This window comes from Carettochelys insculpta, chromosome 25, assembly GCF_033958435.1.
Source record: "Carettochelys insculpta isolate YL-2023 chromosome 25, ASM3395843v1, whole genome shotgun sequence".
Classification (NCBI taxonomy): domain Eukaryota; kingdom Metazoa; phylum Chordata; order Testudines; family Carettochelyidae; genus Carettochelys; species Carettochelys insculpta.
The window spans coordinates 905467-932985 of NC_134161.1; the positions used below are offsets into that span (position 1 = coordinate 905467).

The 27519-nt window shown below is 44.6% G+C and overlaps 1 protein-coding gene across 2 annotated transcripts; it reads left to right on the forward strand.

Moving 5' to 3' along the window:
- Positions 1–1679: 1679 nt before the first annotated feature.
- VPS11 (VPS11 core subunit of CORVET and HOPS complexes) lies at positions 1680–26538 on the forward strand. Of its 2 annotated transcripts, XR_012642503.1 has the most exons (17): positions 1680–1864; positions 2816–2964; positions 3159–3294; positions 6759–6922; positions 7531–7778; positions 12206–12407; positions 13978–14129; positions 14881–15067; positions 16275–16418; positions 16846–17034; positions 21948–22109; positions 22605–22744; positions 23093–23295; positions 23779–23950; positions 24198–24420; positions 24506–24832; positions 25730–25862. XR_012642503.1 is itself a non-coding variant. In XM_074976779.1 (16 exons), the coding sequence occupies exons 1-16, from the start codon at positions 1708–1710 to the stop codon at positions 25892–25894; spliced, it is 2793 nt and encodes a 930-aa protein (XP_074832880.1). In that variant the 5' UTR covers positions 1680–1707; the 3' UTR covers positions 25895–26538. The 2 variants fall into 2 exon arrangements, 1 of the variants encoding a protein (XP_074832880.1); XM_074976779.1 differs by lacking the exon at positions 24506–24832 and having other exon boundaries at positions 25730–26538.
- Positions 26539–27519: the final 981 nt, after the last annotated feature.

Here is a 27519-nt window from a genome sequence, read left to right on the forward strand (position 1 = left end):
AGTACCCTAACAGCCTTATTTCTGCATGGCACTGACAGCAGTGCTACCTTCAGAGCTGCGGGGCCAGCAAGAGGACAACAATCTCTGAAGGCAGTGCACAAATTAGAGTAGGCATACTGTGACCCCCTCCTACCTTCTGACTCCCTTTTGAAGTTGAGGGCCCCTAGTTTGTGAATCACTGGTCTCCTATGTGAAATATGGATCATATGGGGTGAAAATTCACAAAAAGATCAGATTTTGTGATCAGTGATGTGTTTCATAACTTAAATCTGGCAGGGCCTTAGTTCTACTCCACTTGGAGTACAAGGGCTGAAGTCAAGTAATAAACCTGCTCCAAACCATGTCTACCCGTGCACGCTACTTCGAAGTAGCAGCCCTAACTTTGAAATAGCGCCCATCACGGCTACACATGTTGGGCACTATTTTGATGTTAACATCGCCGTTAGGCGGCGAGACGTCGAAGCCGCTAACCCCATGAGGGGATGGGAATAGCGCCCTACTTCAAAGTTGAACGTCGAAGTAGGGAACGTGTAGACGATCCGCGTCCCACAACATCGAAATAGCGGGGTCCGCCATGGTGGCCATCAGCTGAGGGGTTGAGAGACGCTCTCTCTCCAGCCCCTGCAGCGCTCTATGGTCACCGTGTGCAGCAGCCCTTAGCCCAGGGCTTCTGGCTGCTGCTGCTGCAGCTGGGGATCCATGCTGCATGCACAGGGTCTGCAACCAGTTGTCGGCTCTGTGGATCTTGTGTTGTTTAGTGCAACTGTGTCCGGGAGGGGCCCTTTAAGGGAGCGGCTTGCTGTTGAGTCCACCCTGTGACCTTGTCTGCAGCTGTGCCTGGCACCCTTATTTCGATGTGTGCTACTTTGACGTGTAGACGTTCCCTCGCAGCGCCTATTTCAATGTGGTGCTGCGCAACGTCGATGTTCAACATCGACGTTGCCAGCCCTGGAGGACGTGTGATGTCGCTACATCGAAATAAGCTACTTCGATGTAGGCTTCACGTGTAGACGTAGCCCCAGTCAGTTAAACTGCAGATGTTCTGCATAGACAGACACTTGTCCTCTAGGACAGAACCAGCTCCACACTCAGGCCTTGAGCCCACAAACTCTCACATGCACATCACATTAACACGTGGTTTGAACCGGGATGCCAATTTTCTGGGATACTATAGGGGCTCTTTTGCATACTTGGCTTAATCTAATCCTTGACTCCCCCCACCCCTCCGCTCTCTGATTTGCTCATTTATTTCTGATTTGCCAACTTTGATTACTGCTTTTGGTTCTCTGGGCGTTAACTATGGAGTCTGTTGTGGTCTGGCTGTGGGCTGAAGAGGTGGGTCTGTCCCACGGAAGCTCACCTCATAAGCTAGTCTGTAAAGTGCCACTTGACTGCTTTCTTGTTTTCACATACACGCGTAACCGCGTTTCCCGAGCGGCGGAGCTGGTGCCCGAGCGCCGCAGGGACAGCCTATGATGGCGGCCACCCCGTTTCGCAATTCATTGGGGGACGGTGCCCCGTCCTCGGCCGCGGCCGCGGCCTACCGCCTCGCTCACAGGAAACCAACGGCCGGAGCGCGCGCCAAGCTCCAACTGCCGCTCCGCTCGCGGGTTTACGTCACAGGGCTCGAGCCCGCCCTGTCACGTGCTCAGGGAGAGGCGGGGCGCGGTCAGCTGACCTGTGCCAGGCGCGGCCGCCGCTGCGGAGATGGCTGCTTACTTGCAGTGGCGTCGCTTCGTGTTCTTTGACAGGGAGACGGTGAAGGAGCCGGGCGGGCCGGACGGGCCTGGCGCCGGGAAGCCCTTCGCCCTGCCCCCGGGCATCACCGTCTGCGATGCGGGCAGAGGCAGCCTGGTCTTTGGGGATATCCTTGCCCGGCCCCGCGGGACTGCGAGCGCGGAGGGGGCCGCCCCCTGTGCGGCTTGGTGGGTAGGAGAGCGGTGGGGGTGTGTGCTCCCCGGGGGCGGCTGAGGCGCGGCCCTGGCCTTGCCCCGTGCCGGGGAATACTCGCCCTCCACCTCCTCTGCTTTGCAGACTTGCCTAGAAATGAAATGGGAAGTGTGGGAGCGATACATGATGCAGTAACAGGTCAGAATATCCCTCCTTTGTAGGAAGAGAGTAGTAGGTAATTGGCAGATGGTAAGCATTCCCTGAGACCGTAGGGAGTCGTTTAGCAGCATTAATATTACGTTGTAGAAATAATGATGTATTGTTGAAATCCATCCGGGTTTAGGAAGTGTATTCCGTTATCTTTTTTTGCACGACATGTGTGAAGGTGCCTGTAAATGTGTGCTGTGTAGTGGAGAATCACTGTTGTAAGTACTAGAAAGAGGGCAGTGGGCAAAAACACTGAGTCTGCATATGAGAAAGCAGGTGTCCACAGACAACTTGAAATACACTATGATTTCAATATAGACGGGTTCTGAAAGCCTTGCATGATGGAATGCTCTTCATTGGAGATCGGACGTGTTGACAGCGTTGGGATCTAAACTAATAGTTAGATATTAGGTGTGTGAAGAGCTCTTGCTTTGTTAGACAGTTGTGCTTCGGCATATAGAAAATGCTTGCTTCTTTGAACTCCTGATCACCTAGACATTAAAACATTCCCTATTTTGTTGCCCTGTGATCACCTCAGTGTCTTGAATAATAGTTATTATAGGTATAGTAACAAAGAAGTAGCTGTATTAGTCTGTATTCCAACAAAACAAAGATGTGTATGATGCCCATCTGCCATATTAGGGTAGCTAAGGAAGAGTTTGGTTGTGATATATGTGGTTTCACTTTTTTTTCTATGAGTACCTTGACTGTCACCTACATATGGAAGGTCAGATTTGGTTCTTGCCACGTTCCCTTCAGTTTAGCAGTTTCCAGGCTTACAAGCTGAGGGTGACTCATCTGTACCAGCTGAAGCAGCACAGCATCTTGGCTTCTGTTGGTGAGGATGAAGAGGGCATTAACCCACTGGTAAGTGAAATGACAAAGCGAAATCAAGCATATCCTTTTCTGTGAAGAGCAGTATATTTAGGATTAGTTTGTGAATGCTTTTATTTTAAAAACAACATGCTAAATTCTTGATCTGTGGCCTTAAAAGATATCAGGTTTTGATCCAGTATACATGAAGATCATATTTACTCACATTATGTCTCTGTTGTTTGCAGGTTAAAGTCTGGAACTTAGAGAAACGAGATGGTGGGAATCCTCTTTGCACAAGGATTTTCCCAGCAATACCGGGTAACAAACCCACGGTTGTGTCTTGCCTAACTGTCCATGAGAATCTTAACTTTATGGCTATTGGTAAGTGAAAAGCAAATGCCTCCAGAAGGTGCTGAATAAACTGCAAAGATAATATGATGGATTGAAAATGAGTTGGTTCTCCAAAAGGCCGCATAGAATATCTTGAAATTTTCATGTCCATGGATTTGTTCCTAAAAAAAAAAAAATGTACCTGATACTACTTGAGAGTGCCAATAATTACCCAGTAAAGTTGAGTAAATGTTGCATTTTATCATGATGCATTTGCAAAGATCTAATGTTTTATTGATGTTTAAAAATTAAGTACATACGTGGTTTAGCACTTTAGTAACTTTCTTTTTGTGTAAGTCATAAATAATTATTCCTTTTTAAAAAGGATACTAAGGTAATTTTGACTCCAAATTTAACTGTTCTTCAGGTGTAAGAATGTTTTTTGAAAATTGGTAATACTATAAGATATATAGAAAAGATGAAGAAGGTCACAGTAGTGGAGGAGTGGCACAATAGGGTAAAGAAACCTTTGACACTTTATTGGAGTATCTGATAGGAGACAAATTATACCATGGATAGAAATTGCATGCATGACCAGATATATATCTTTCATGTTCTTGGGCTCATCTTCTGGGTCCTGCCAGTCTACTGCCTACAGCTGAGATTCTTGGTTTTCATAAAGTAAAAGAAATATAAACAATAATTTAAATGTTCAGTAGAATTAAAAATGTGTTCAAAATATGGTTGTCAAGGCATTTAAAAATTGTGATTAATAATAAAAATACCACTGATTTAAATAGTTTTGAATATTTTCAAATACATTGAAATTACAACACAGAGTACAGTGCTTCCTTTATTTTTGGTCATAACTATTTGTGCGGTTAAAAAAAATATTTTTTCAATTCACCTTCTTCTATAAGTATTGCAGTACGTCTTTAACGTAAAAGCTGAAGTCACCAATGTGGAATTATAAATAAGAATGTGTTTTAAAAACAACTCAGTGTGAAACATTAGAGCCTATAAGACCACTCTGTCCTGTTTCTTGCTCATCCAGTGACTCAGACAAGTTTGTTTACAATTGCAGGAGATAATGTTGCCTGCTTCTTGTTTACAGTGTCACCTGAAAGTGAGAAAAGGTGTTTGGGTGACATGATTGTAGCTGGCATTGCAAAATACTACATCCAGGTGCATTAAAGATTCATGTGTCCTTTAATGATTCCCCACTGTTCTCGATTCTCCCCACTGCATCCATGCGATGACTGACTGGTTCTGCTTGATAACAATCCAAAGCAGCGCACACCAGTGCATATTTACTTAGATCATCTGATTCAGATCCCAGCATCAGAACTTTGACTTTCTTTTTTTGGTGGTTCAGGTTCTGTATAGTCTGCCTTGGAGTGGTGTTCTTTCAAGATTTCTGTAACCATGCTCCACATCTTGTTCCTCTTTTGAAGGCACTTTACACTTTTTTACTTGGCGCAAGTGCTATAGCTCTCTTAAGAAAGCTTGCACTGACACCTTCTTTGTATTCTGTAAAATCTGCAATGAAGTGGTCCGAAAACAAATGTACCTTGAGTCCTATGAGATTGCACAACTGAAATATTTGGAGCAGGAGACGTTCTTCCCCAAGGAATGCAGTCAGAATCTAAACACATCCTCTGGAATATTAGCTAAGGAATGAAGGGGCACACAAATGTTTAACAACTCAACTCAGCTCTGGCAACTTCCTGTGCCAGCTACGCAAGTTCATGGAAATGCCTGTTCCCCTTGTCAGGTGACATTGTAAATAAGAGGGCAGCGTCATCTGCCATAAATGTAAAAAAAAAAAAAAAAAAAAAAAAAAATTTCAAAACAAAAAGCAGTCAAGTAGCACTTTAAAGACTAGCAAAATAGTTTATTAGGTGAGCTTTCGTGGAACAGACCCACTTCTTCAGAAAAAAACTTGTTTGTCTTAGCAATTGTTTGATCAATAAGTAAGATCGAGTGGACTTGTGAGCATTAAAGATTTACGTTGTTTTGTTTTTGAATGCACTCACATAACAAAAAGAAAGTTGCACTTTCAGGATAAAAAGATGGCATTACAGTACTAGTATGAGGTGAGCTGAAAAATACTATTTTGTTTTTCAGTTTTGCAGTGGCAATATTTGTAATGAAAATAATGTAATGTAAGCATTGTACAGTTTGTGTTTGTAACTAAAATTAATATATTTGAAAATGTATACAGAAATATTAAATTTCAGTTGGCATTGTACTGCTTAACAGTGCAATTAAAATAAGATTTTGATTTTTTTCTTGCATGTATGAACTATGGTTGATTGACAGCTCTGTTAAAACAATCATAGGTAATTGCTACTTTAGCACATATGTACATATTTCTTCTTGAGTTCTGCTCTGTGAATGTGCTAATGATATCCTCACAATCCATATATTTCAAAAATTCTCCTTTGTTAGTTAGAAGTATTCAGGCTTCTGGCCAGAGTTTCCTCTGATTTTTTCCATTTGTGGGCAGGTTAAATTTTGCTATGTGCACCAATGCACATGTATGTGCACCGCGAAAAGGAACACATGATGCAAACTCTGGGTGGCTGCAGGTGGCTTGCTAATCAGTTGAGCGGCACCTGACTCTTTCCTGAGTGGCCACCCAGTGCTTAGCTTACAGGGAACACTGCTTCTGGAACACCAGGCTCAGGGAATTGGATCCGGCTGAAGTGCTGGGGCTCCGGGCTCTTCAGTGCCATGCCTCTGTTCTCAGTTTCAGCCCTGGTGGGCATATGCCAAAGTTTTTGGTACTTTAGGTGAGGGTGAGTGTTAATTTCAACCTGAGTGCTCCATCCATAGTTAGAGCATCACTGCACTCTTCCCTCTCTGAAACTTGAAGCAGAACTATGTATGCTCTGGCTCTCAGGGCAGAAAAACGAGGAATGCAGCCGCAAGTCCTCATAACGACTGAGTAAATGTCACGTTGAGGTGTAACATAGGTGATATTTTGAAATATCAACCTCCATACTGCTTGGAGCAGGTGGTTCTGGAACCCACCAGCAGCATGACAGTTCTTGATGTAGTCAGGAGCAGAGCAAGGAACTGGTCCAAGAACTAACAGTAGCTGACCTGATGGAAATAGTGATTATAATGTAATTTAATTTGTCATCTTTGTAGGGGGCATATGCCAAAATTGTGATATGGTGACATTTAACTTTAAAAAGTGGAACTACACAAAAATGAGGACACTGTCAGGAAAATAATTAGAAGCTGTCACAAGGGTGGAATGCCTGTAAGAACCATGGGGACTATTTTAAAGCTCCCTTATAAAAACTCAAACTAAGTGTATCCCTCAAATCAGACAACATAAGAATGATACTACGGCTAAACAGAAGAGTAATGCAGCAGATTAGAGGCAAACAGGCTCTAACTGTAGCCGACCTGCCTGGTGGTAATGATCACGCTGTGGGTTCCCTTTGCAAAAGCTTGTTTGGAAAGTGCCATAGGCATAAAGAGTAATCCTTTTCCTTCAATAGGTTTTGCAGATGGAAGTGTTGTGCTCACAAAAGGAGACATCACACGAGATCGACACAGTAAGACCCAGATTTTACATGAAGGCAGTTACCCAGTCACTGGCCTTGCTTTCCGTCAGGCTGGCAAAATTACTCACCTTTTTGTTGTCACCACAGAGAACATCCAGGTAAGATACATGGATGTAAAATCCTGTTGAATTGGTTAAATGGTAAGTTTAGCCATTTAAGCAGTTAAGGGGGGGGCCCCACCTCTATCCCATCATCCCTCCCCCTGCCCTTGCATGCCCAGGGCCTAGTGCTGCTCCAGGTGGGTTGGAGGGCCCCTCATTCATGGCAGCACTGCAGAAGGGGGCACTCCTGCCCAGCTGGAGCAACCCTGGTACCCAGTGTGTTGTGAACTGGGTGCTCCAACCCAGCTGGAGCAGTCCCTGTCTGTGGCCTCCATAGTGGCTGCACCGCCTCCTCTCCCCCCCCCCCCCCCCCCCCCACCCCAGCCACAGTGGACATGGGCTACTCTGGCAAATCTGGAGTGATTTCTGCCTGTAGCAGCAACCCCTATCTGAAGCAGGCATGGGGCTGCTCCAGCCCCTGCCGGTTAACCATAACTGTTTCTGATGAGGCTTACTTGTTGAATGTTCATATCACCAGTAAGATACTGGGTTGACAATGCTGTACTGGAGGTCAGATTCTTGCCCACTGATTGTATCAGTTCGTTTTTGTTTATCACCACTTGGCTGTTCAGTGTAACTTCTGAAAAATCATATTTCCTTCGTAGTCCTATCTGCTGTCCGTGAAGGATTATCCTCGTCTGGAGCTGGACACACGTGGTTGCGGTTTACGCTGCTCCACCCTCAGTGACCCTTCCCAGGACCTCCAGTTCATTGTGGCAGGAAATGACTGTGTGTATCTGTACCAGCCAGATGAACGAGGACCCTGCTTTGCTTTTGAGGGGCAGAAGTTGATTGTTCACTGGTATCGGGGATACCTCATCATTGTTTCCAAGGACCGGAAGAGCTCTCCACAGTAAGACACTGGAAACCAGATGAGTCATCCTTACATGTGTACACTGTGCAGCTTTTGTTCTTTGCAGCTTTCCTGATGCTTCGTTGTGCAAGGTTGTGGCACGCAGTCCTGTTGCTCCCATGTGGCAGAAGGCCCACTGGTCTGTAACAGCAACTCCTAGCAGGCCTGCTGCTTGTATAGTAGCTATCCATAGAGGGTGTCAGACATTCTGTATAGACAGACACTTGGCGATGATTATTATAAAATGTAGGTGCTGATGCTATGTAAGGAGTTATGTGTGTATCCACGGTAGATATGTTCTGATACTTTGTATCAAGAGGTTATCACCTGCAGAGGTGAAGAACTTGTTTGTTTCCACATCAGAGATTTGGTCTGTTGAGATGTGAATTAAGTGTCATCTCAGCTCTATCCAAAGTCTAAACCAGAGGTGAGCAAACTTTTTGCTTTGGGGCCCCACTTTTCGTCCCTGAAATTAGCAGGGTCCCCCAACTTGTCTAACGTAATCCAAACCGATGGAAATTTTGGTTATGTTCATATGGGAAAAACTCTTTCAGCACATGTAAGAAAATAAGTACGTAGAATGTAAAAACTTTATTAATTGGTATATAAATGTGAATACATATAAAACAGAAACATTTCAACACTTTTAATTATATGGATGAGCCTGAGACCCAGCAGCCCCCACCTTTTGAAATGTTATGCCCCCTGAGGGTGCCTGCCCCCCACTTTGCACACCCCAGGTCTAAGCTAAATGCAGAAGAAAGATTAGGATAGTGGTGTCCAAAAGGAATGTAAGGGATTGCCACAGCCCCTTTCTCCCCACCTCGGGAATCCGCCCTGGGCTGAAGCCCCACTGGAATGTGGCGGAAGCCCACCTCTGCTGCTGCCACCACACTCTTGTCCCACCTGCACTGTCCCATTTGCCACCGATGGATTAGGAGATTTAATAGAAAGAGGGTTGACGGGATAGGAATAGGACAGGGTTGAGGGGGAATGACCTTGTCTGAGGTTGCATCTCAACGGTTTACGAGATAATTACTTGAGACAAGGAGGCCACCCTCTGTTCCTTCACTTAGGAAGTAAATGGGGAGTGGAGTTACATTCATGAAGATGGGATCTTAACTAGGTTTGGATGAGAATATTTCAAAAAGTCTTTGGAACAGGAGGTCAGATAGCAAAGTTACGTTTAGTCTTTAGGAATGGTGCTATGCTTGTGTTTGACAGGTATCACCTCTATTTCCAATACTCTTAGTTGTCTTACAAAATTTGATCTTTAAAATAAGAGTTATAGAGTCATAGAATTCTAGGGCTGGAAGGCACCTCAAGAGGTCCTCTAGTCCAGCGCCCTGCCTAAAGCAGGATCGGCCCCAACTAAATTATCCCAGCCATGACTGTGTCAAGCTGGGTCTTAAAAACCTTTAGGGGTGGAGATTTCGCCACCTGTCTTGGTAATGCACTCCAGTGCTTCACCACCCTCCTGGTAAAATAGTTTTTCCTAATATCCAACTTACATCTTTCCCTATGTAACTTCAGACCATTGCTCCTTGTTCTGCCATCTGTCACCACTGACAACAGTTTTTCTCCATCCTCTTTAGAGCCCCTTTTGAGGAAGTTGAAGGCTGCGCTCAAATTGCCCCTCAGTCTTCCCTTCTGCAAACTAACTAATTCTCTTCATAGGTCATATGCTCCAGCCCCTTAATCATTTTCGTTGCCCTCCACTGAACCCACTCTAGTGTGTCCACATCCTTTCTCTTCTGGGGGGCCTAGATGCAACACTCCAGATGTGGCCTCACTAGTGTCAAGTAGAGGGGAATAATAACTTCTCTAGATCTGCTGGAAATGCTTCTCCTAAGGCACCCCAATATACCATTAGCCTTCTTGGCTACAGGGGCACACTGTTGACTCATATCCAACCTCTCATCCACTGTGAGCCCCAGATCCTTTTCTGCTGCACTGATACTTAACCAGTCAGTCCCCAGCCTATAACAGTGCTTGGGAGTCGTCCGTCTCAAGTGCAGGACTCTCCACTTCTCCTTGTTGAACTTCGTCGGATTTCTTTGGCTCAGTCCTCCTCCAATTTGTCTAGGTCACTCTGGACCCTGTCCCTACCCTCCAATGTATCGACCTGACCCCCTAGTTTAGCATCTTCTGCAAATTTGCTGAGGGTGCAATCCATCTCCTCATCCAGGTCATTAATAAGGTTGTTGAACAGTACTGGCCCTAGAACCAATCCTTGAAGCACTCCACTTGAAACCGATCGTCAATCAGACTTTGAGCCATTGACCACAACTCGTTGGGCCTGTCCGACAAGCCATCTTTCTATCCACCTTATAGTCCATGTATCCAATCCATACTTCCTTAATTTATGAGTAAGAATATTGTGGGAGATTGTATCAAAAGCTTTGAAAAAGTTAAGGTATATGTCATCCATGGACTTCCCCATGTCCACAGAGCCAGTTCCCTCATTACAGAAACCTATCACATTGGTCAGGCACGATTTACCCTTGGTGAATCCATGTTGACTACTCTTGTTCAGTTTTGCCTCTTCCAAGTGTTCCAAAATGGATTGTTTGAGGATCCCCTCCATGATTTTTTTTTTGAGGACTGAGGTAAGGCTGACCGGTCTATATTTCCCTGGACTATCGTCCTTTCCTTTTCTAAAAATGGGCACTACATTTGCCTTTTTCCAATCATCTGGGACCTCTCCTGATCTCCACGAGTTTTCAAAGATAATAGCCAAAGATTGCAATGACATCTGTCAATTCCCTCAGTACCTTCAGATGCATTAAATCTGGACCCATGGATTTGTGTACCCCTAGTTTTTCTAAGTAACTTTTAACTTGTTCTTTCCCGACTGAGGGCTGCTCACCTCTTTCCCATACTTAATGACCTAGTGCCATAAGTTGGGAACTGATTATGTCCATGAAGACTGAGGCAAAAAAAGCACGGAGTACTTCAGCCTTTCATGCGTGATCTGTCACTGGGTTACCTCCCTCATCCAGAAACAGCCCCACACCCTCTCTGATCACCCTCTTCTTGTTAACATGCCTGTAGAAACCCTTCTTGTCATCCTTCACATTCCTTGCTAGCTGCAATTCCAATTGTTTTTGCTTTCCTGATTACTCCCCGGCATTCTCCAGCAATAAATTTATACTCTTCTTTAGTCATCTGTCCAAGTTTCCACTGCTTATATGCATATGTATCCTTGTAAGCCAAGCTGGTTGCCTGCCATGTTTGCTTTTCTTACTGTGCGGGGAGATGAGTTGTTCATGTGCCTTCAATAAGACCTCTTTAAAATACTTCCAGTTCTCCTGAACTCATTTCCTCTTCATATTAGTTTCCCAAAGGATCCTTAATTAGTTTCCCAAAGGATCCTGCCCATCAGTTCTCTCAGGGAGTCAAAGTCTGCTCTTCTGAAATCAAGGGTCTGTATCTTACTGCTCACCTTTGTTCTTTTTGTCAGGATCCTGATAGTCTTATGGTCGTTTTTCCCTATAAATCAGTACTATGGGATAGCACAAGACGGTGCTCCTGAGTTGAATTGTTCAGGCTGGTGTGTACGCTGTTGTCTTGGGGACAGCAAACCTCTTATTACTGCGAGTGTTCAGTGGATTAAAAAAAAGAATGCTACAGGGGAATGCATCAGAGGGGCTGGGGCATCTGTTGTTAACCTGCAAGGGAGAACATGGGCTGGCATAGTCCAGAGGAGATGGTTTGGGGGCCAATATGCTGGAGGTCTTTAGGGTCTGACACCCAGGTAAGTACCAGCAAGTGTGTCTCTAGCTGGAGACACAATGGATTACATGATGATTCACAATCCTGAGCACACCTAGAATTATCCCAGCTGTGTACTGACATTGTTGCATATGACTATTATTAGGGCGTTGGCAAAGGCTACTATAAATTCTGTCACTGCTCCTGGGATAACAGCATGTGTCGTCATCCAGATCCAGAGAGACCTGTTTCTATTCTTTTATAACTCGGGAGCCATGTCTACACTAGCCCAAATCTCTGAAATAGCCATGAAAATGGCCATTTCAAGATTACTAATGAGGCGCTGAAATGCATATTCAGCACCTTATTAGCATGCCACTGGCTGCAGCTCTTCGAAATTGCAGCTTTTCCCTGCCGTGTGGCTCGTCCAGATGGCATCCTTTTCGAAAAAAACCCCACCAACTTAGAAATCCTCTAGGGGATTAGTAATCAGTAATTAGAAGATCATTAGTAATCTTCGAAATGGCCATTTTGAAAATTTGGGCTAGGGTAGACATAGCCAGGATGTTTTCCATCTGACATGGACTAATAACATACAACATACTCACACTGTTGTTCAGAGTTTTGTATCTTAGTTCCAGGTGCATTAAGGAGATGTTGAAAATGTGACTTCTGGAGCATGTGTGTTAAACTCTCTTTCTTCTGGTATCCAGATCAGAGTTTGCTGGGAGCGACCCACAGAACTCCGACAAGCAAATATTGAATGTCTATGATTTGTGTAACAAGTTCATTGCATATAGTTCAGTCTTTGACGACGTGGTGGATGTCTTAGCAGAGTGGGGGTCTCTCTACGTCCTGACTAGAGATGGGAAAATCCATGCACTTCAGGAGAAGGATACTCAAACCAAACTTGAGGCAAGCCATCTTCTTTGTGTGTTATGGCTTCGGAATTGTTAAAAGTCCACAGATTAGTGACTCAGAAGTCAGCACTTTGGACAAGTGAGCTGTACGTTGGCAGCGTTATTGCTATGTTGTGCCTGGGATGTTAGAGAGTGAGTGTGTGAAGTTAAAGGTAAGACAAAACTTCAGTGATCTTGACAGGTTAGTTATGTGGCAGATGAGCTGACAGCTGTCTGCACAGCTTGAGGTGTCATGGAAATCTTAGTATCTTATGCAAGCTTCTTAGGGCTTTGGACATTGAGTAGAAGGAACAGCTAACTTTTCAGGCATTTATGACATTTACCTGGTGAGGAACATAGTATGTGAAATGTCACTATAGATTTATATTCAGATATGGCAGAATCTTTACATTTGTGTTTTTAAAAAAATATTTCTAGCCCTCATGGCTATGAAGGAAACTTGTCAAATATGAAGCAAGAAGAATACATAGGTTTATAATCTTCCTGGGCCTGCAGACAATGGCTGTGTCTATACTAGCCAAAAACTTCGAAATGGCCATGCAAATGGCCATTTCGAAGTTTACTAATGAAGCACTGAAATACATATTCAGCGCCTCATTAGCATGCGGGCGGCCGCGATACTTCGAAGTAGCCGGGGTCCTTTCGAAAAGGAGCCCCGTCTGGATGAGCCGCGTCAAGTTCGAAGTATTGCGGCCGCCCGCATGCTAATGAGGCGCTGAATATGTATTTCAGCGCTTCATTAGTAAACTTCGAAATGGCCATTTGCATGGCCATTTCGAAGTTTTTGGCTAGTGTAAATGTAGCTAATATGAGACAGAGGCTTTGAGAGTTGTGAATTCTTCAATTTACCTCGGTGGCATATTCTTTTTTAACCTTAGTATGACACTTGAATGTAAGCATAAATTACATAATTGGTGACAAATTAGTGAGTGTTATGGGGGAGGACATGAGAATGAAAACCAAGGAAGTGGAAATTGGGAGTTGCTCCTGAGGAGGAAATGCAGAAGGCAGAGAAGGAAATAAATGAAGATCTGATTGTGAGAAGGATACAGAAAAAAGGATAAGGCAGGAAGGGAAACAAAGAGCAGATAATCATGGTATTCCTGAAAGGGAGACGATTTCCCTCTTGCATGATGCTAAATGTGATGATAAGGGACTGAGCAAATCATTACTGAAAGTGTCGTTAATATGTAAAAACCAGATTCTACTACAGATCTCTTGCAAAACTGCCATTAATCTCAGTGGAAGGTCAGTGCCTCGAGGGGAGTGTGCTGTCCTGGACATGTACCTCAGCCCATGGACTGTAATTAAAAATAAATTTTGACCTTTACTGTAGAGTGAATATGACATCTCCTTCTAGAGAGAGAACTTTGCCACCTTAGGACGCTTGCAAGGTTGAGGAGACAGCCATACGTATATGGTGTAGGGAAAGGAGAGACAGAGATATATTATTTGATTTAACATAAGAGTGGTTTTGCTGGGTGAGACCAGTGATAGATGCTTTAGAGGGAATGAGCAGAAAAGGGCAGTTACTCATGCTGCTGTCTTCTCTTCACATTCCGCAGATGCTATTCAAAAAGAACCTGTTTGAAATGGCTATTAACCTGGCCAAGAGTCACCACTTGGACAGTGATGGCTTATCTGAGATTTTCAGGCAATATGGAGATCATCTGTACAACAAAGGGAACCATGATGGAGCCATTCAGCAATATATACGGTAGGAAGTGGCCATGAAAAAACAGTGGAATCTAATGAAAGCATACAGCAGCTGCAGGGGCTTTACATCTACCAAGATCCTGGGTAAAAGACTCAAGTCAGACCTAATGTAAGGAGTTAGAGGTAACAAAGGATCTGTCAACCAGTCTTACAGGGTTCTAAATTTAATCAGAAACAGCTAGGGAAAGGAACACGAGCATCACTGTGTACAGCTCAATTAAAAGTGCTACTATTCCCACAGCTGAACGTTGAGCAACAAGGGGTAGGATACATGACAAACCAGATGGAGACTAAAACAAAATATCCTGTCATGTGAACCTTCTTATTCAATTCTGGGAACAGTAATAGTAATGCCATGTCATAAAGATTATTATGGAATTAGGGTGCGTGTGTAAAAGGGTGGTAATAATCAGGCATATGGTACGTCTCTCCTGTTAAAAATGAAAAGATTGGGATTGTTACTTTAGAAAGGAGATAAACAAGAGGTGATAAGTATATAAAATAAATGCTGGAGAGAAAGTAGATCAGGAACTTGTCTCTCAACGTGAGAAACAAAGGGAGGTTTGAGGAGATTGAGAGGTAACAGTTTCAAAACTTGAGTAAAGGAAATACTTTCACAAGTAGTGCACGTTTAAACTGGGACCATAGTGGGTTGGTTTCTGATTTTGTACAGCGTTTTCTTGCTGTGGTGTCAACTACCGTGTTGTGTGGCTTATTTGAAGTCGAGCTCTCCTGTCACTTTTTTCCCCAAGAACCATCGGAAAGCTAGAGCCATCTTATGTGATCCGGAAGTTCTTAGATGCTCAACGTATACACAACCTGACTGCATACCTGCAGACACTCCACCTTCAGTCCTTGGCCAATGCAGACCACACCACCCTGCTGCTAAACTGCTACACCAAACTTAAAGACAGCTCCAAACTGGAGGAGTTTATCAAGGTAATGGGGGAAGGTAAAAGCAGTTATGCAAAACCCTCAGGTCAGTATAGTGATTAGAAAAAGGTAACAGCAGCATGATGGACTGATTCCAGTAGTAGCTTTGCCTACATATAGACTAATTCAGCAGTCCTTAGCATCCTCATGCCCTTGTGCACAGGTTTCTAAGCTTATTTGTTTGACGTGTCATCTTACGCTTTAAGCATGGAAGACTGTGTTCCTAGTGTGACTAAACTGAAGAAATCGAAAGAAAGAAGAACTTTAACAAAGGCCATTTACACATGCAATGCTGGTCTTCCAGGAAAGGAATTTAATGGTGATTTTTTCAGGTCCTCCTGCATGGAATCTGGTCCATCTCTGCTAATAGCCTGTATCAGTGTTTCTTAAACGTTGAGACCATGGAATACCAAACAATAATATTTTTATGCAGAACACCTATGAAAAGTCTCTTTAAAAAAATTGCTGTCAGACCCAAAAAAACAAACAGCAACATATACAACAAAAACAAAATTAAATAATTTAATCGGGTATCGTAGCAATGCAGAAGTAACATTGTACCTGGCTTTAATAACAGAAAATATGTACCATCCGTATAGGACATCAGAAAGTGTCAGAGGCTCGTGGCACATCTGAGAGATGTTCACAGAACACCAGCGTCCCACAGAACATAGTTTATAAAACGCTGCCCTCGAGCAGCGTTTCCCTTGTAGCACAGTAAACCCTCAAAATACGCGGCTTCAAGTTGTCCATGACTCACTTTAACATGAGTAAAGCACAACTTGAAGCTGATCTGTGGCTGTCAGCCTGCCAGCCTAAAGAGCCCCTTCTCCCTGCCTTCCCCCAAGCATGTGGCTGGGGAAAGGCAGGGAGAAGCAGCCAGGAAATTGATGAGCCCTGGTGGGCTGTTCGGTTTCCTGGCTTCTGCAAGCAGTGGGGAGCTGGGAACCAAGTGACAGCCTGGTTCCCTCTCCACCCCCCGGGCTTCCCACCCCAGCTTATGCAACAATATTAGTTTCACAGGGTTTGCACCAGTGAGCCACTGGTACACCTGTTGGGCCAAAGTCCTGAAAGGGGTACATGAATATTTAAGTTTGGGAAACACTGGCCTAGGTGACTCCTGCAGATTGGCCAGATGTCTGCAAATATATATATATCAAGCCCATTGCTCTCCCTTTACCCACAGTAATCCTCCATCACTCCCTCTTTGCAGACCAGTGAGAGTGAGGTCCACTTTGATGTGGAGACAGCAATCAAGGTGCTTCGTCAAGCAGGTTACTACTCCCATGCTGTGTATCTGGCAGAGAAGCATGCGCACCATGAATGGTTTCTCAAAATCCAACTGGAGGACATCAAGGTAAGAAGGTGCTTTTATCCCTATATGATATGAAAGCTTCTTTCTTAGGAATACATCTCCATGCAGCACGGGGAGCCTAAGCTGCTCAGGCAATAATTGTATTAGCGGCTAGCTTTGCACTAGTCAGACTTGTGTCTGAGGCATATAAGTAGATAGAGAGAGAGCTTCACTGTCCTCTTGTCTGGTGCTACTGCTAGGCAACACCTTTGTTCTGAATCAGTACCAATTGTGGATTAGCTGGCACCGTCTTGGCTCACAGAGCACTGCATTTCAGTGTTAGGCAGACTTATAAATTGAGATACCCTGTTTTGTTTTTAAATAAAATTCTGCATTGTTTCCCTGCATGCTGACTCTTGTGCAGAGAGGGCTTTGGCTTTTGTACCTGGAGGACAGGGTGGGTTCCATGTTCACTGTCTCTCCCTTGTAGAATTACCAGGAGGCTTTGCAGTACATTGGCAAGTTGCCATTTGACCAGGCAGAAAGTAACATGAAGCGGTATGGCAAAATCCTGATGCACCACCTCCCCAACGAGACCACGGAACTGCTAAAGATCCTGTGCACAGACTACCGGCCGTCAGGAGACCGTGAAGGCTCTGGGATGCTGGAGGGAAAAAAGGTAATATCTGGGTACCCAAACTGGTGTGCATGGGAGAGGGCGAGTGAGGAGATGTAGTCGGGATGATTTCATATCTGATAAGTATGACTAGAACAGAGGTCAGTGGATGCCAAGAGGTGTACGCAAGCTGGTTATTCATTAGCACATGAGGCGGGAATTCAGCCCTGCCTCTCCTCCCCCATGCAGCCTGCAGATTAACGAAAGACAAACTAATGCTACCAACCACCACCTAACCTGTAAGGCTTTGCATCTTGATGTATTTATTAATGAAGCTGTTGTAGGACTATTTGTAACTCTACAAAATGTCGTTGTCACTCAGATGGTACATAGAGGTCAAAAGATCAAATTTTTGCACTTAGCCTCAGAAGGGTTGCTGACCCTTTTGACCAGAAAGTGTTGGAGCAAAGGGATGTTTCCGGTGGAGACAGGATCACAGATGCTTTAAGAACCTAGTGCTTTGTTCCACTGCTATTGAAGATTCAATAGCCCTGGGGATTACCCAGTGGCATTGGGTGAGTCTCAAGATGAGTGCATTGTACAATAAACCCTCAATTTAACAGACTACCGGGGGGAAGGGGTGTCCGTTAATGCCGAAAGTCCATTATGTCCAAGTGGTTATACTGTATGATGATGCACCAACCTTCCTAGCCCATCACTCGCTCCTGTGTCCCCTTCCCCGCTTCTACCCAATTCTTCCCCTCACACCTCCATCTTCCTCTCCCAATTACCAGGAGAGGAGCTAAATGCCAGCCTGGCTCCTTCCACCTCCTGCAGCTCTCACCACTGCAGCTCATCCAACCCCCAGCTCCGAGCCACCCACGTGAAGGTGGAGCCTGGTTACCCCCAGCCTGCCAGCGGGCAGCAGCCTCCAACACCATGGCTGCTGCTCAGCGCCATTGCAGGCAGAGGCATCTGGGTGCCAACATGCTCCACGCACATGAGGCTGGGGAGGAGAGCTCCTGCGCCCTGCAGCAGGCCCTCGTCCTTCCCCCACCCCGGCTCCTGTGGCCCTGGTGGCCCCAGCCACTGCAGTGTCCCCTCCAGCCCTGGCAGCTCCAGCCATTCCGGTAGCTCCTCCAGCCCCAGCAGCAGCTTTGGTAGGTGGGCCGCAGCACTGGCAGACAGCGTCCGTTATTTCCAAAGTCTGTTATGTCAGAGACCATTAAATCGAGGGTTTACTATACTGGAAAAAATATGGATACCTTTTGAACCATGGGTGAGGTGGCATTTTTACCACCTTTAGCTGTATAATTGCTTCTTGAGTGAACAAGAAGCTGGTGGTTTCAGGTCCGTGCAAGAGCCTGAGGAAGAGGAAAACCAAGGATAGGGTAGATCCACTACTCATTGAAGAGGGAGAAGCAATATCAGGAAACCTGGAAATGGCAGAGGTGCTTTACAACTTTTTTGTTTCTGTCTTCATCAAGAAGTCTGATATGCAGAAATGCCTAGCATGGTGAATGCTAGTGGAACTGGGTAGGTTTACAAGATAAAATAAAAAAAGAACAAGTTAAAATTACTTAAAAAAATTAGATGTCTTCAAGTCACCATGGCCTGATGAAATGCATCCAAGAATACTCAAGGAGCTGATAGAGGAGGTAGTGTACCTTTAACTATCATCTTTGAAAAGTCCTGTAAGTCAGGAGAGATTCTAGAAGACTGGAAAGGGGCAAATATAGTGCCCATCTATAAAAAGGGAAAAAAGAACAACCCAGGAAACTAGAGACCAGTCAGCTTAACTTCTATGTCAGGAAAGGTAATGTGGAGCAAGTAATTAAGGAATTCATATGCAAACATCTGGAAGCAAATATGGTGAGAGGTAACAGCCAACATGGATTTGTGAAGAACAAATCATGCCAAGCCAATCTGATGGCATTTTTTGACAGGATAAGAAGCCTTGTGCATAAAGGAGAAGCGGTGGATGTGGAATACCCTGACTTTAGTGAGGCATTTAGTACAATATCATATGATCTTCTTATCAATAAACCAGGCAAATGCAACTTAGATGGGGCTGCTATAAGGTGGGCGCATAACTGGCCAGATAACCGTTCAGGGCATAACAAGTGGGGTTCTTCAGGGGTCTGTTTTGGGAACGGATCTATTCAATATCTTCATCAACAATTTAGATATTGGCATAGAGTGCGCTTATTAATTTTGCAGATGATACCAAGCTGGGAGGGGTTGCATCTGCTTTGAAGGAAAGGGTCAAAATTCAAAACAATCTGGAGAAATGGTCTGCAGTAAACAGAATGAAGTTTAATAAGGACAAATGCACATCACTCCACTTAGGAAGGAACAATCAGCTTCATGCATCCAAAATGGGAAGCGACTGTCTAGGAAGGAGCACTGGGTCATAGTGGACCACAAGCTAAATACGAGTTAACAGTGTGGTGAGTATCGGAGAGATAGGCGAGTTAGTCTGTATCTTCAAAAACAAGTTGTCATCCTGTGGCACTGTATAGACTAACAGATATTTTGGAGCATAATAGCGTGATGCTTTTTCAAAAAAAAGCAAACATGATTCTGGGATGCATTAAGAGGAGTGTTGAGGGCAAGACATGGGAAGTCATTCTTATGCTCTACGCAGTGCTCATTAGGCCTCACTTGGCATACAGTAGTCCCTCGAGTTATGAGAGAGTTGCATTTCCATGCACCCTTATGTAACCTGACTTTTGTGTAAGTTGGGGGCGGGGGCGGCATGTTCTGCAGCCAGGGAAGCAGCAGGAGCACCTGGAGCTCCTTTTGAAAGGCAAGTCCTGGGGTTGGTGGGAGTTAAGCCTGATAGTGGGTTGGGGCTGGAGGAGGGGGCCAGGGGAGTTAAGCCTGGGGTGGGTTAGGGTTGCACAGGGTTCTGGGAGTTGAGGTTGAGCCAGGGCCATGTGGCCCTGCAGGATTTTGAGTTGCGCTTAACTTGCATTTAATGAGAGTTAAACACAACTCAGAATTGTGTGTTTCAAGGGATTACTGTATTGTGTCCAGTTCTGGGTACCACATTTCAAGAAAGATGAGAAATTGGAGAAGGTCCAGAGAAGAGCAACAAGAATGATTAAAGGTCTAGAGAACATGAGCTAGGAGGTTGGACTAAAAGAACTGGGCTTGCTTGGCTTAGAAAAGGGAAGACTTAGAGGGGACATGATAGCAGTTTTCAAGTAGCTTAAAGAGGGTTACAAGGAGGAGGGAGAAAAATTGTTCTCCTTGGCCTTGGAGAATAGGACAAGGAGCAATGGGCTTAAACTGCAGCAAGGGAGGTTTAGATTAGACATTAGAAAAATCTTCCTAACTGTCAGGGTGGTTAATCACTGGAATAAATTACCTAGGGAGGTTGTGGAATCTCCATTACTGGACAGACACCTGTTGGGGATAGTTTAGATGGGTGCCATGAGGGCAGGGGACTGGACTCGATTGTGTGCCTTCTGGACCTCTCAGCCCCTGTCCTCTCCAGCACCCTCCCTTCTGGGCAGACACCCCATCCCCAGTTTGCTCCTGAACCTTAGTTGCCATTCCCTCTCCTGAGCAGACCTCTGCTTCTAGCCTGTGCCAGCACCCTACCTCCCACATACACCCCTGCACCCCCATCCCACTTCCTGACAGCCCCTTCTTGCACACTGAACCCCTCTTTTTTGGCTTCATCCCAGGGCTTTGGTGGAGCATGAAATCTGCTAACTCCAGGACTCTAGAAGAGTTAATCTGACCTCTGGGAAGCCCTGAAGCTTGATTCTCCCTGCTTTCTCTCTTCCCCTGTACCCCTGCTGTGGGACTTGAGTACCACGGGAGTAAGGCATCTCAGCTGGGCGCTACATCTGTGATGGTTGGGTTTTTAAGTTGCGGGGGGGGATTGTTTTTTTTGTTGGTTTGTTTGTGGGGTTTTTTTGGGGGGGGGCAGTGGGGAGGTAAATTACCTTTCACTTGTGTGGCCTCCCAACTGATTTTTCTGTAAGTCATTGGTCCCCAAGGCAAAAGAGGTTTTCCTACTTCTGCCATAAACAAAGACAAGGTTGAAACTCCCCCCCCTCCCCTTTCATTTTCTTCTTAAAAAAAAACAACACTTATTTATTATCAGGCCTGGTGTAAATAATTCTTATCCGGGAAGCAACCACTGTTCATATCTTTCTTTCGTTGATAAAAGGAACTCCTGTGAGTTTTCTCTGTGTAAAACTTTTACACATGGTAAGATGGATTTGTTTGTGTTTCTTGGGTCTCATTTGGGGATTGGTTTCCTGGGTGCTGAGCTATTAGAATTGAGTCTTCCTAAAGCTGAAGTGATTTGGTGTCTGCATGGCTCTATGGAAACAGGGTAACCCAAACTTTGTGCCTTGTCTGGGAGGAGAGTAAAAGATCTGAGTGGTGGGGAGCCCCTAGAGAGCAAGAAGAATGAGAAGCTGGGGAGCTGAAAGCTTTTCTGGGAGTGGGACAGAGGTACAGTCTGACTCTCCTCAAGGCGTCTATGACACACCTTGCAGACTACCAGATTTATTGGAGCATAAGCTTTCATGGGCAAAGACCAGCTTCATCAGATGCATGTCATGAAGCAGGTCTTTGCCCATGAAAGCTTATGCTCCAAAAAATCTGGTAGTCTATTAGGGGCCTCAGGACTTCTTGTTGTACAGACTAACACAGCAACCTCTCTGATAGTTGTCACCCTAGAGAGCAAGAAGGTGTTTCTCAGTGGCATGATCAGCATGCTGACTAACAATCCCAAGGGGACTTCCCAGATTACACCCCATCATTTATTTATTTATTTATATACACATACATAAAATGACAATACGTACAGTTGAATGAGATGCTACTGTTTAGCAGATTAAAAAAATTACATCACCAGGGTCAGTACCGGGTGTGTTAAAGTGCTGTCACAGGAGAAAATGTACTTTGGATTGGACAGTGTACGCAATTTTCTTTCTGGTTTGTGTTTAAAGGCTAATTCTGAGGAGTTCATTCCAATCTTTGCAAACAACTCCCGGGAGCTGAAAGCTTTCCTGGAGCACATGACAGAGGTACAGTCTGACTCTCCCCAAGGCGTCTATGACACACTGCTGGAACTTCAACTCCAGAACTGGGCACATGAACAGGATCTGCAGGTTTGAACTCCTTTTACCCTGTAGCTAGAGGGGGGCTTGGATGAGTCCACCACTTCTATTTGAATCCTTTTTTAACCTGTAAGCTCTATGTTGTTTAAAAAAGGGCGACCAAAACTAGTTGTACCAGACAGACAATTGAGCAAACCAGCACAGACCATCTCTTAAAATGCTATTTGGTTAGGCTGGACTCAGTCTGTAAGGCTCTCATTGATTCTGGGTACTGGAGAATTATGACCCTTTGTGTGAGAGGGCCTTGTCCTGCTCATGTGCACCCTTTTTGTTTTGAAGACTGGCTTCCTGCAATCATCTTGATTACTCTTTTTTTAGTAATCCAGTGCAAGGAGAATTTGTCCTGTTTATTTACCAGGGAAAGGGGAAGAACAGAGGGAACTCTCCCAATCCCCAGAGAGCTGTAAGGTACTTGTCTGGTCCTTGGGGTGGAATTTACCAAACTCCTTGAGCTTAATGCTCTGTTTGGCTTTATCTGCTTTGCAGCTCAAAGAGAAGCTGCACAGCGAAGCCATCACCTTGCTGAAGAGTGGAAGGTTCAGAACAGTGTTCCATAAGGCTTTGGTCCTGTGTCAGATGCACAACTTCAAGGATGGCGTCCTCTATCTTTATGAGCAGGGAAAACTGTGAGTGCTGCTTTCCCTTTCAGAGACTGAGCCTTATGAGTTCAGTCACTGGGCTACAACCCTTTATATACTACAAGAGGCGAGTGAGGGTGAGAGTTCTGTGAGATTCTCAAAGCAGGAACATAGGTCAGTTAGCAAGCTGAAAAACTATGCTTTGTCTCTGCCGTTATTTTGCAGAGCGGTGGTGTGGTGTAATATTGGCGGCACTTGGGTTTTTGCAGTAGTGTTGGAGAATTCTGTGTGAATTGCCAGGTAACAGTGAAAGCTCTCTGCAGCAGTGAGTAGAGAATAGAGAGGTGGATCAACTGACCTTTTTTCCCTGTCTTTCCTCCACCCCTTTCTTTTCAGTTTTCAACAAATCATGCATTATCACATGCAGAATGAGCAGTACAGAAAGGTGATTGAGGTGTGTGAGTTGTATGGAGACCAAGAGACCTGTCTCTGGGAACAGGCCCTCAGCTATTTTGCCCAAAAAGAAGAGGACTGCAAGGAGTATATCACAGCAGTACTGAAGCATATTGAAAACAAGAATCTCATGCCCCCACTGCTTGGTAATGACAAGACTTAAAGCAAAAATAAAAAAATGGGGGCGGGGCTAGAAATGAGCCCCTTGTGGACAGAGTTTGGAGGAATGCATCTGTCAGTGCAGCAGGAGATATAGCTTATCCACACGCAGCCTGCATTGTGGGAAGGGCATATACCAGTGATTCCCTAATTAAGGAATGGTCTTACTAATCCTGATCAGATCTTATAATCTGCCTGTGACTGAGGGGTGTGCCCATATGCTCTGCGTTGGTCTCTTGACTCTGTGTCCTGCTCTAGGGCCTCCCTGTCATTTCTTTCTGAAATCCTGTAAGCACCTTTGGTCACTGACCGACAGATTCCCTTTCCAATGCCTTCTGGAGTTTTATTCAAGTGTGTTGTAATTCAGTAAAACCCTTTGCCCATGGGCAAACATTTGGGAAAAGACAAGAGCAGCATAGCCATTCCAACTCTTGCTTTGTTTCTACATTAATGTGTGTTGTTGTTCTCAGTTGTGCAGACTCTGGCTCATAACTCCACGGCCACGCTGTCTGTGATAAAGGATTATCTTGTCAACAAACTGCAGAAGCAAAGCTACCAGATTGAGCAAGATGAGCAGAGGATTCAGAAATACCGAGAAGAAACCACAAGGATCCGCCAGGAGATCGAAGAACTCAAAACCAGGTATGAGAAATACTGTCTCTCACTCTGCACTAAAAATCTGGTGTGAGCATATTACTTCCCCCAAGGTCTCCTCCCATTCTGTTGCGTGTGGTTGAATGGGTTTGATGTAGTTTTGGAGACTAGAAGGAAAATTCTGATTTTGGTGGCTGTTGGGTGCACTGATGTCTTGCATTGGGTGGTCCTCTATTCTTTCATTTTATTAAGAAAAATCATATTCTCTCTCTACCTCTGCCCCCAATTGGCTCAGTCCAAAGATCTTCCAGAAGACAAAATGCAGTATCTGTACGAGTGCCCTAGAGCTACCTTCAGTCCACTTCCTGTGTGGCCATTCCTTTCACCAGCATTGCTTTGAAAGCTACTCAGAGAACGATTCAGAATGTCCCACCTGCATGCCAGAGAACCGAAAGGTGACGGATATGATCCGAGCCCAAGAACAGAAGAGAGATCTGCACGATCAGTTCCAGCATCAGGTGAGTATCACCATCACTGCTCTTTCCCCTTGAATGTGCTGTGTGTTTAATCTCTGTTGTGGACAGCATGCATTAATATACACAGGAGTTCAGACTCCAATGCTGTGTGTGAGACATGTGGAGAACAGGAAAGCTGAGGTTCCTGCAGGCAGGTCCTTATCGACCCTGAACTGTGGCTGAATGATGGAAGGGTTCCAAAAGACATCCTGTACGGTGAGCTAGCCTCTGGCAAAAGACCTCCTGGGCGCCCCCAGCTGCGCTACAAAGATGTCTGCAAGAGGGACCTCAGAGAGGTAGACACCGAGCTGGACAACTGGGAAGAACTAGCAGACGACCGTAGCAGACGGAGGCAGGGGTTACACAACGGCCTTCAGAAGGGCGAGATGAGGATCAGACAGCTAGCAGAGGAGAAGTGAGTGCACAGAAAGTACACTAAGGACTTGCCAGACACCCACCACATCTGCAAGAGATGCAGCAAGGACTGTCACTCTTGTGTGGGTCTTCATAGTCACAGTAGACGCTGCAAATGAAGTCCTCAATTGAAACTATAAAGGGCGCGATCCATAGTCTATGCAGACTGAAGGATGTCTACTACTACTATGGAACATTGGGAGCTTGTCTCAGAGGTGCCTTCCATATCAGAAGATTCTTTTGTGCTTACAAATACATGTAGACAGAGGTAAATTTCCCTTTAGCTATCACCAAAAGGCATCCACTTGTACAGTGAAACATGATACCTGCATAACAGCATACAGTAACACCAGTGTAGTTTCAGGTCGCACTGTTGTGCGCAGTGAGGGGAGTTAGAAAATAGTTGGTCAAGTTTGAATTTGAGCCAAGTTGGCTGAGGCAGGATTGAGATTTTAAAGGCAGAGTCTCTCTTACCAGATGTTTCTAAGCAAAGATTTAAAAGTGGTACATTGGACGTTGTAGCTAATGTATTCCAACAGACATTAGAAAATTCTAATGTAGACAAGGCAGTCTTTAAAATTGTGCTAAGATGGTGGTAAAGAGGTTAGATTTCAACTTCATTTGAAAGCACATGATTTAAATGGCGATTAACTGAATATTAACATGAAGATAATCAGAAGGCTGAAAATCATTGCTTCAAAAAACCTTTCTAGAGGTGGGGTTAGTCAAAGAGAAGAGTGCAGCCTCACAAAGGGTGACGGTGCTGCCTTGCTTGTGTAACACGCATACTGGAAAATGAAGTGACCAAATATGATTTGAAAGTGCAGCAGTTGTGTTTTAATGCTTTTGGGGCAGGACTCAGCCTTCTCTTAATGAAGCTTCTTTTTGTCTTTGATAGCTCAAGTGTTCTAACGATGGCTTCTCTGTTGTTGCTGATTACTTTGGTCGCGGGGTTTTCAACAAGCTCACCCTCATCACGGATCTGCCCCCTGGCAAATCAGCTACAACTATTGATGCTGGCCTACAGAGGGAACTCCTCATACACACAAAACGGAGCACCTAGAGCCATGCCTTCCTTGAGACCCCTCCCTGGTGGATCCTGCTCTATACTTACCTTGAGGTCTCTGTAAATTAAGTGCTTCCTGATTTCTTTTAACCCCTCAAATGAACTGGGATGGAACTTGACTGGAGAGGATCTAAAAAGAGAGCAGGAGTTGAAGTGGTTATAAAATGCCCGTGTTGTTGGAATATATATGACGCAAAGAATTGTGCATTTTTGAGAAGGTTTGGAGTCCAGGTCAGGACTCTGCCAGTCTCAGTGCCTTAAGCCCTGGCACAACAATGTATCAGCAACACTAGAGGGCAATCTCTGGTGTTACATTTGCACATCACAAAGCCTAGTTTTGCAGCAGTGTTCCACTGGCCAGAAACTGATTGTCCTATGGACTGGGTCAGCCAGGGTTGCAACTAATTTTGTTTAATTTAGTTGTACCAGAGGTGAAGCCTGGTTATCTGGAAAATCAGTGTTTGGGCCCAGATGGTCTTTTGGGGTGGAATTACTTAATTTGTTTGCTCTGAGGTTATTTCATGTGATGAGGAATGGTCTAAGAGGCATGTAAATAGAAATGCAACTAAAACATGAGTTCAGAATTCCTGCTGGCAGCTGCTTGACTTCTGTTTCATCTCTATTAAAAGTGACCTCACAAATTCAGTTGTGCTGTTGACTCTTTCCATTTAAAGGTTTGGAATGCTTGCTACATGTGAAATGACTTATGTATATACATCCAATTCTTGCATGTTTTGTAGCTCAAAGAAATATGAATATGGTTTTTTAATGTGAACTGATTGTGATAGTTTAGGGATATAATCAGCCTGGGAGGTGTCCCCATAGCTACAAGTTATGTATCTAAAAAGAAAAGAAAATACACTCCTTCATAACAAGTTAAATGTGGGGTTTTCTCTTGCAGATTTGTTTTTAAACAAATCTTTATTCCGTGTATTAGTCTTGTGTGTGCCTAAATATAAAAATCCTTCCAGTCCCTCACTCTGCCCCAAAGGCAAGTCCTGGGCCCTCTAACTGTATGTGAACAATAGTCAAAAATTGTCATCTATTTCTGTAGTAATATGTTGTGCTGTGGATTGTGTACTGACTGTTAATCACGTAAGTATTCCCAGTTATCGCTCTGAGGTTTGGTGGGTTCTTGTCCCAAGATTAGACCCAGTATTATTCCAATTACTATTGAATTGGAAACCTCCATGCCTGCAGTTACAACTCTCACATTTTAGGGATGTTTGTGTTGTAATAGGTCTGTTAATACACTTAGTCACATACACTCTAACCTAGCAAAGTACAGATAATACAAAATGTATATCATAATAGCCATGTACTCGCCATCCCTTGCAGAATAACAAAAATGTTAGTTATCTTCCTTATCACCTTTCTTACTATCACCAATGTCCATCATCGAGCAAGATGGTATCCCCTGAGTGTATCGAAGAACTGTGGGACTGCTGTGCACCCTTTAACTTTCCAGCTTAGGCTCTCTCACAATGCTTTGCTAGTAACAAGCAGCCAGCTCCTCCAGGCCCTGTTACCATTCCGCACATCCACATGTAGAGCCCCACATGCTGGAGTGTATGAGTGTTCCCAGAGCCACTCAAGAATCTCTCCAAGTAAGGCACCAACCT